The sequence below is a fragment of the Oryza glaberrima genome, chromosome 5 (assembly GCF_000147395.1).
Source record: "Oryza glaberrima chromosome 5, OglaRS2, whole genome shotgun sequence".
In the NCBI taxonomy this organism is placed as follows: Eukaryota; Viridiplantae; Streptophyta; class Magnoliopsida; order Poales; family Poaceae; genus Oryza; species Oryza glaberrima.
The window spans coordinates 24205945-24215758 of NC_068330.1; the positions used below are offsets into that span (position 1 = coordinate 24205945).

A 9814-nucleotide genomic window follows, 5' to 3' on the forward strand; every position below is an offset into this window, starting at 1 on the left:
ATCACATGGACGTGAAGTCTGCCTTTCTCAATGGAGATTTGGTAGAGGAGGTGTATGTGAAGCAACCTCCTGGTTTTGTCGTCGCCAGAGAAGAAGACAAGGTCCTCCGCCTGCACAAGGCTCTTTATGGCCTGCGGCAGGCGCCAAGAGCCTGGAATGCGAAGCTTGATCGTACTCTGAAGGAGCTCGGTTTCGACCAAAGCAAGCATGAGCACGCCATGTACCGACGAAACAATGGTGGCTCTGCTCTACTCGTCGGGGTCTATGTAGATGACCTTGTGATCACCGGGCCATCGACAAGAGCAATTGAACAATTCAAGGAAGAAATGAAGGCAAAGTTTCAGATGAGTGATCTTGGCTTGCTCTCTTTCTACCTTGGAATTGAGGTGAAGCAAGGAGATGATGGAATCTCCCTGAACCAGGGGCGCTATGCTCAGCGCATTGTGGAGTCGGCTGGCCTCAAGGACTGCAATCCTTGCGCCACTCCAATGGAAGAAAGGCTCAAGCTGAGCCGTGATAGCACGGCACCTCCCGTTGATGCAACAAAATATCGACGGCTGGTTGGTAGCCTTCGCTATCTTGTGCACACACGGCCAGACCTAGCATTTGCTGTTGGGTTCGTGAGTCGCTTCATGGAGCGGCCAACTGAAGAGCACATGGTGGCCGTGAAGCGCATTCTACGCTATGTCGCTGGCACGATGGAGTACGGACTTCATTACAAAAGGGAGAAAGAGGAGCAGAGGCTGATTGGTTACAGCGACAGCGACCTCGCCGGTGACATTGATACAAGGAGAAGCACAAGTGGCATGTTGTTTTTCCTTGGTTCAAGCTTGGTGAGTTGGCAATCCATCAAGCAGAGAGTGGTGGCTTTATCTTCCTGTGAAGCAGAATATGTTGCAGCCACCAATGCTGCCACACAAGGAATCTGGTTGGCTCGATTGCTCGGCGAACTTCTTGGGAAGCAACCTAAAGCGATCGAGCTAAAGGTGGACAACAAGTCTGCCTTAGCGCTGGCAAAGAACCCTGTCTTCCATGAGCGCAGCAAGCATATTGATTTGCGCTATCACTTCATCAGAAGCTGCTTGGAGGAAGGAAGCATCAGCGCCAGCTTCATCACCACCATGGACCAGCTCGCTGACATTCTAACGAAGGCATTGGGGCGAGTTCGATTCCATGAGCTTGTTGCAAGGATTGGAGTGGTCAAGATTAGTTCAGAATAGAAGAACAAGGATTAAGGGGAGATTGTTAGTATAATCCTTGTTCTAGTTAGTTATTTGGTTTCCTTAGGCAGTAAGCTATAGGCTGCAGCTGTTACTTGGTTGTCAGACAGCTGCTATTAGTGGTAGTAGTCAATTTTGATTTTACCTCTAGCTGGAACATAGCAGCAGCAGTATTGTCGGTTCAGCAACCGACCTATCCATGTACTATAAATATAGCTATTGTGCTAACATAAGTAAGCTTTTCAGCTCATTTTCAGTTTCAGTTTCAGCTAGACTATTGAGTGTAGTTCCGAAGTGATCCTACCAACACACTGTTGTGTGAGTTCTGGCATGCAAAGCATGTTTTGACAGCATGTCCTGATAGAAAAAAGAACACTGAATTCTGCACGATTCTTCACTGGCTCTTGTTCCATATATGCCGATTTGCAATTTGCAACCAACAATACAGACAGACTACAGACAAAATATATGATTTCTTCCAATTATTCCAATTGACATTACAGACACAATTCCAATTTGTCATACTTACACAACACAAATTTGTCAAGCTCACAAGATTCTACTATACACCATCCAGAATTTCTACCAAAAAATTTGGCACTACACAAACACTTAAATTTGCATGCTCACATGGCAAATTTCTACCAAAAAATGGATTTTTTTTTTCCCAACTGTACAGTGCGGAAGCCCTATTGACCAGAACTCCAGAAGTTAACGTCTCGAACCATTGCATTTGCATGTTGGATGTTAGAAGTTCAGGTTCAGATTCTGAAGTTCAGTTTCACTGTAGCTTTGCTGGGACATCTGAAGAGTCTACATATTCAGGAAAAAGAAAGTTCATTACTCCAAGGTGAATCAAGATTCAGTACTTGAGTAACTCAATTGAGTAACTCCGAGGTGAATCAAGATTCAGTACTTGAGTAGTAATCCTTGTATGCAAAGATTACACCATGAACTATTAGCTGCAACTCTGATGATTTACTGCTCAAACTGCAAAAAATCAGCTTGCTCTCAGAAACGCGGCAGCATGAGTTACAAGGACCTTTGCACATTCCCTGCAATATCCAAACAATCACATTCCTTTTTTTTCCTGAAAACATGCAGTCATTGAGAAGTTCAGATTTCAAATTCATGAAAACAGAAGTTCAGAACTTCGAGATCAGGGAAGGTTCAGAACGCACATAAGCAGCATGGTGCTCAGGGTGCATTCACACAGCAGAGTGCAATTCCATGGCACACCTGCTGCATGGACAAAACTGCGGAGAGCGATCAATCTAGTTCTCTTGTCAACAACACATCGAATAAAATATGTCAAACCAAAAATAACAGGGAAGAATGAAGCTAGAATTTTATATTGCTTTTTATATCCACCAAATGGTTATTTACAAAAGAAAGGAACAAATGTGACTTCCCTTCGACAATGAAATGACCAAATAAGCCAAAAGGTAACTTGAACAAATGTGACTTCACATGGCAAGTGATTGATATCCGAAATGGATAGTAGGATTTGGATTTGAACCCGACAAGTTCACAACAATGCTCCAAATGAAGTTTTACCATTCTTTCCATAGCTAAAAGAAATTTAATGTAAACCAGTTAACTGCAAAAACCTCAAATAGCAGAGTTTTAGTTTAGAGGAAGGAATGATCCATATATTATTTGGAACGGCACCATTAGAAAACTACCATTGATCTTTTCATTTGTCAGGAATGGTCCTGTTGCTAGGAACTTGCAAAATAGCTGATAAAAGAATATGGCAGAGCAAATTTTGTGCATTCAGAATTCAGAAATATGCTTGGCAACTAATAGCCAGATGTAGCACTAAAATCACAACATGCCACCAATAACTCATATTAGTAAAAACCCAAAAGATGGCCATATTGTAAAATAATGAGGCATGAGAAAGGTTGAATCTGGATAGCAACAGAAAACCTACCTTTTATTTTAAAGAAACCTAGCATTGTCTTCTCCTTCAACATATTTCCAAAACAGATTATAGCCAAAAAAAGGCACGCCACAAAAAACACAGGGACATTTGGTACAGGGCTTAATATGTAGCATGCATGATTTAATGGAATGCCATGGCTTTAGAATAAATATCTACATGAAAGAAATTGCAGAACAAACATAGATATATCATATATGAAAGGAAGAGTAGTCATATTAGTACACCAAAAAGATGACCATCTTGTAAAATAATGAGCCATGAGAAAGGTTGAATCTGGATAAGAATAGAAAGCCTACCTTTTATTTTAAAGAAACCTACAATTTTCTTCTCCTCCAACATATTTCCACACCAGATTGTAGCAAAAAAAAAAACGCCACAAAAAACACAGGGACATTTAGTACAGGGTAAGTAATATATACATGATTTAACGGAATGCCATGGCTTTAGAATAAATATCTACACGAAAGAAGTCGCAGAAGAACAAAGATAGATATATCATATATGAAAGGAAGAGTAGAGAAAGAAACGGAATGACCTGAATTTTTTTTTTTGTAATATCTGAGTATCCCCAACCATTTTCAGTGAATAAGTGTAAAAGGTACTACATTCTGTCCATAGGACACACTGAAGTCTGAAATTTCATAAAAAATGTTCACCTGCAATATAAGTATTTGCCCAATAGATGCCTCTTATCACTGGTTTCTAATGTTCAGGTGTAAATGGTTGCCTACTTATACTAATTCAAGTGAGATTACCTTCACACCACCGAGCTGACAATGTTAAAAAGGTGAATTTTGGCAAGTCCTTGGCCACTATAAAGACTGCACTCTTCTCCTTCGCCGATGCCTGCACACAGCAACAAAAAACTAATGCGAAATAGCATATATGTCCCCTTAAACTGGCCCTCAGATGTTTGTTACACCTACAAAAGCAGAAACTTGATATTGTCACATGCTCACAGGCATAGCAACAGTGTGAGAGACAATTATTACAGTAAAATAATCAGTGAGAGAGAGAGAGAGAGAGAGAGATATGTAATTTTACCATCTATATTTCATCTTGCTCCAGATTCTTATCCAATCCTCAGAAGAACTTGTGAACTTCAGGAGTTTTTTTTTTTGGTCTAAATGTAAAGCTAATCTGGATGTGATTGTAGAAGATGTTATCTAAATGACTACATCCAGTCAGAACCATATCGCAACTGGTTTGCAGCATTAGGGGTGTCCTAAAAAAAGATGTTCTGATTTTCCTATCATCTGAATGTTCAGCCACATCATCGGTAGCCACTAAATTTTATAAAACAATTTGTTTTATAAAATGTTCTATGCTTGAACAATATAGATACGAAACAGTATATAGCATCTAGTATCATAGATTACATAGCTAGAAGAAAACACACTGCATAACGTTGTGCAGTTTCACGCAGGCATTATCTACATGGTCCAGGCAATAGTCAGCAAGAGCTGAGCAAATTGGAAGTCTACCTCCTGAGAGAACAAAGCATGGAACTTTGGCACAAAACCAATGCACCATCTCTGGCTCACACCATTACATACTGCTTCCAAGTGGATCTCCATGTTGCCATGCAGCTCCGTTGCCACCACAAACTGTAGGGAGGTGTCGTCACCACCGTATTTGCCATCAAAAAGCTCAATGTCATCAGCTATACGGCCTGACCGAGCTGTGCATCGCAAATCAATGCCTCCAGGAGGCAGCCTGAGCGGCTGGAGCTCAACAGTGGCCTCGACGCCTTTCGAAATCACGGCGAGCTTCAGGCACATCATTGGAGTAGAGTTGTTGCCACAAGGTACAATGGACAGCTCATTGACTCTGGACCAATCGCGCCGATATATACTAGGATGTTCTACTACTCCTTGGATCAGATCATGGTAACTGTGAATGCCATTACCTGTTCTCTTCATCTTCAGGTTGAACTCGAGCAAGATTTTAGGATTGGTATGAATGGCTCTCCGAGGGCTCAATGTTGGCAGCTGCAAAACACCCTGCAGAGTAAAGCAATATGCCCATATAGAGCTTTCATCATTTCCGCTTAGAGAATAAGTTGTGAAAAGATATGTGGAAGAGATGGAGTGCATACATGTTGTGATACGACAGTGAAAGGGTGGTCCATTTCTCTGTTGAAAATGTAATTGCGCCGTCCATCACGCAAGTCCCTAATCGCAACGAAACCGGATATGTCGAGTTTGCAGGAATGAAGAGAATCAGCTACAATGATCTCGAGGGCGTAAACTTGCAACATGCTGCTGGGTGAACAAGTACACCACTCCAAACAAACAAGTCTAGGATACACCTTCCTCTTAGGTTTCAACTTTGCTGGATTCAAAGAGTTACTTAATTAGCCTGGATTACAAATCGGGCCAAAGCAAACAATAACTAGTATCCAGAACTTTGTCTTAGAGAAAAGAATGCATGATTTGGAGAAGAAGTCTTACACACGTGCATCTGTTTAGTTATTTGAACTGCAAAGTTAAGGCTCCTTAGCGAAGCCCCAAGCAGTAACTGAATTCCTCAAGTTATAAAATACACGGAGAGATGGTTAAGGAAAAGTGCCCGTTTCATTTTTTGAGTGCTAAAATATATGTCTTTCTCCCCTATCTACATCAATGTTCGCACAGTGGCAATTATTACTTGCAATGAAGACAAAAGAAAGTTGCCTGTCCACTTAGTAAACCAGCGACTACTGCTGATTAAGATATGTTGTCTTTTTATCTATGTTACATGAATTGGCAGGAATTTTCTATGTAAGCACTCTATCATGCTAGTTAATTTCAGTACCAATACGTATTGGCCCTACTGATGACCATTTTTTTACCCAGTATAACAACAAATCAGCAAATATGTGTAAATATTAGTGCTCATGGAAATGCAATTCAGATGAATATAGATGTGTACTTACATTCTGATTTGTCGGACAAGGTCCAGTAGTATAGTAACACTGAGTATGGTTCATGCATTGGGAGCTCTGCTTCCCTGGTGCTCCTGCTGCGTGGCTCAGACATGAAATAATTTATACCCCTTCTCGGTTCCTGCACTGGCCGTATGATCGGCGCCATGACCAGCTTAAGCTGCTCCTTGCGCCACTCCTCCCTCTTCCTAATTTCTTCTTCAGTTGGAAACTTTGGTACATATGGTTCTGAAACCTTCACCCAATCAGATTCGCCAGGAGATTCAAACAATAAGCTGTACTCAGCTTCTCCTTCCCCTCCCACTGATGGTTCCCCAGATAGGGATAACTCATTAAGCCTAAAGTCCTGGTTTTCTAGCTGTTCTTGGTGATACAGAAGACCCTGCACTTCCTCTGCTTCTAATGCAAAGATTGCACTGAGTCCCAAATCATGTTCTTCTCTTTCTGTCATTGCGGCATTTAGCCGGCAAAGCTTCCTATTCAGCTGAACAAGCAAACTTGAACACGATATTGGGTTGTTATCATCGACCCTCCATTCTAGAATTTGGTGTGTCCAGCTCTCTGCTGAGGTGCAGGGCAGGAATGTGCAGTTGTCGCCATCATCTCCGCTATGGATGCCCACCGTGATTCCACTCCACCCAGTAAGAATGATGCCATCGTTGAGCCGTATTGGTACATTGTCTACTAGGAACTTGAAACTCAAAATCTGATCCACCTGTGTGTGTTCTTGCGGCAACACCGATACCATTGCCACAGGTCTCAACGTCTCTATATAGCTTCTTTGTTCTGTGAAGCCAATGGTCTCTGGGTCCGAATAGCCTTCCACAAATCCTACTACTTGAAGCTTCATCGTCGTCAATGGCAGAATAAACCTGCCATCGCAGGCAAGCCTCCGGCGCATGACGCGAGGACATTCCTGCTCCACAAAGTTGCAGCGAACCTCCCCATCAGTGCCCATTGATAGTTTGAACCTTTGGTGCATCGCTTCACAAGGCGATTCCCACTGCATCTCCCCATGGCCTAGAGGGATGCAGGCAAGAGGCATCATCTCCAGCTCCTCCCTTTCCCTGTTCAGCTCTTCTTGCTTCCTCTTCTCCTGCTCTTGTTTCTCCTGAAGCACCATCTTTTTTTGCTCCTCTTGTTCATACATCTGGTAGAGAGTCCTGGCCAGATCCTCCAATGCGGCCGTAATGTTGATGAAATCATGGCCGACCCTAGCATACAACTTCTCCTCCGTCCAATTGGAGGGGACACGGAACCATCGCTCGGAGAAGGCAATGGTGACAGTTGAGCCGTCGGGGGGCAGGACGACGAGCTTGTCATGGAGGCGCACTACAAGGCTTGCCATCCTCATGTTGGACACGATGGCGAGGCGGTCGCCTCCGGCGACCGGAAACCGCCTAATGACGGCCACAACCCTCACCGGCACAGAATCAGCGGCGGCGAGGGCTACGACCTCCTCCCTCCTGCTCCAAGGCCATGGCCTGGACTCGAAACAGGAGAGCGCGCCCACCCGACCACCGTCCTCTTCCAGCTCCAGGCGAGGGGACCCGTCGGCGGCGAGGCGGGCGAGGCGGAGGGGGAATCCGCCGGCGCGCTCGGCGGAGAAGCGAGGGGTCTCCTTGCGCGACCACATGGCCTGCCCTCTCTTGACGGAGAGCTTCATCGTGAACAGCAGGTGGCAACGACGCGGCGGCGGCGGCGGCGGCGGCGTGGGGTGTCTCGTCTTGGGTCGAGCACATTGCCACTCCACCAGCTCCGGATCGCCCGCTTCCCACGGATTGAACGGCGCGAGCAGCTGCTCCAATTGACGGAGATGAATCTCCTCCTCATCCTGCTTTTCGTGAGATGATTTCTCGTTCAGATCGATGGGGATGAACAAGCTTTCACGGGCACGCACGTCGGCTGCCTCCATTGCGTATGCCGGCTGCCGCCGACAAGATCGTATATGGAACAATTTTTCAGAGGCGAATACGTAGACCGGAAAATACCTCGCCGCCGCCGCCGCGGCGATCCTGACATTGTCGTCGCGTGCGCCGCCGGCAGCCAGAAAATCTGGGGGTTAATAAATCAGATGCATATACGCGCGTTTTCTGTTAATAAAACAGATGCCTGCACGGGGATTAGGCAGGTTCGTGCCGGTTCGGGAGAGGAGAGACAGAAAGCGACGAGATTGGTTCGACTTCTCCGAGGAGTTCTTCGGAAGGGGAGTATGAGAAAAACAAAAGGTTTACTATGTGTCATATGCCATTATAAATTCCGTTTGAAAATACTACCTCCATCCCAAAATATTTGACGCCGTTGACTTTTTTAAAAATGTTTGACCGTTCGTCTTATTTAAAAAATTTAAGTAATTGTTAATTCTTTTTCTATCATTTGATTTATTGTTAAATATACTTTTATGTATACATATAGTTTTACACATATCACAAAAGTTTTTGAATAAAACGAATGGTCAAACATATTTAAAAAAGTCAACGGTGTCAAACATTTAGGGAATGAGGGAGTATGTCACTGCAGTTCACGTGATTGAAATCATACTACATTTTAATAGATGTTTGAGATTACATCATTGATGCAATTTCTAAATATTTTAGACCAAAATAGCATTGTCTTCTTCCTCCATCAATTATTTATGTCCTCTCTCTAACCTTTCACCTCTAGCTACGGTCGGTCGTCGTCCCTATGCGACGCGTCGCACGCCTCTGCTCCACAATAGGCTCGTGCAGCAAGCGGCCACGACGCTGGAAGAGCTGTTATAGGGCACAACCGCTGGCGAAGCTAGAGGGGACCGGTGATGCCTCCAAATCCGATGGCCCGACCTTGTTGCTACAGGGACCTCATGCCTAGATCTTCGTCACCACACAACTTGGTGTCGTTGGAGCAACAAGCCTGCGGTGCACAGGAAGATCAACATCGGCTACGATCCTCGCCATCGACATTGGCTCTAGCACTGTGACCAGTTATAGCCCGTGGACGCTGCAACCGCTGCTCTCTTCCAGCTACACGAGCTCGCTGGAAGAGAGGAGAGAGGGAGAGGAAGAAGGGGATGGATGGAGAAAAATGGATAATTTGGTCCTAAAAATTTGAAAAATGTAATGAATGAGTAAGTAGTGGTATATTTCGAATATGTGTGAAATTTCAATGGCATTGTTCTAATTTCACAAACAATAATAGTATATTTCAAAACGGGTAAATTTATAATGTCATAGATCCAATTAAGAGAGAGAGAGAGAGTAGGAAATAACGCAATTTTCCTTCAGTCCAAAGAAAATAGTGGAATCCCATGAATGAACAAGTATCAGGGCCCCTTTGATTTGGAGGAAAAACATAAGAATTTTAGAGAATTTCAATCATATAGGAAAATTTCCTATGAAGCCCTTTGAAACAAATGATTGAATCATATCCAATCCTTTGAAATTCCTATGGAATGAACAATCCTATAGAGATTTTGGAGGAAATTTAGCAAGAGCTCCAACCTCTTGCTAACTTTCCTTTGAGTCTATCTCTCTCATCCAATTCCTGTGTTTTTCCTGTGATTCAATCAAACGGTCATTCTTGTGTTTTGCAATCCTCTGTTTTAAACTTATATTCATATCAAAATTCTACGTTTTTCTTATTCCTACGTTGTCTCCATCCTACGATTCAAAGAGGCCCTCAGAATGTGCACTACCTGCCTCTCCGGTCCTTTCACCCCAATATCTCTTTCCTCCTGAATAA

At 43.7% G+C, this 9814-nt stretch overlaps 1 protein-coding gene across 7 annotated transcripts; it reads right to left on the bottom strand.

The window, feature by feature from the left end:
* Positions 1 to 1689: 1689 nt before the first annotated feature.
* On the bottom strand, positions 1690 to 8265 carry LOC127774918 (uncharacterized). 7 transcript variants are annotated; one of them, XR_008017837.1, is made up of 5 exons: positions 8086 to 8265; positions 6086 to 7928; positions 5267 to 5502; positions 2402 to 5171; positions 1690 to 2310 (listed from the first exon to the last, which is right to left on the bottom strand). XR_008017837.1 is itself a non-coding variant. In XM_052301208.1 (3 exons), the coding sequence occupies exons 1-3, from the start codon at positions 8007 to 8009 to the stop codon at positions 4602 to 4604; spliced, it is 2730 nt and encodes a 909-aa protein (XP_052157168.1). In that variant the 5' UTR covers positions 8010 to 8265; the 3' UTR covers positions 1690 to 4601. The 7 variants fall into 7 exon arrangements, 1 of the variants encoding a protein (XP_052157168.1); XR_008017838.1 differs by having other exon boundaries at positions 6086 to 7931; XR_008017834.1 differs by having other exon boundaries at positions 2402 to 4090; positions 4213 to 5171; positions 6086 to 8265.
* Between the last annotated feature and the right edge of the window lie 1549 nt (positions 8266 to 9814).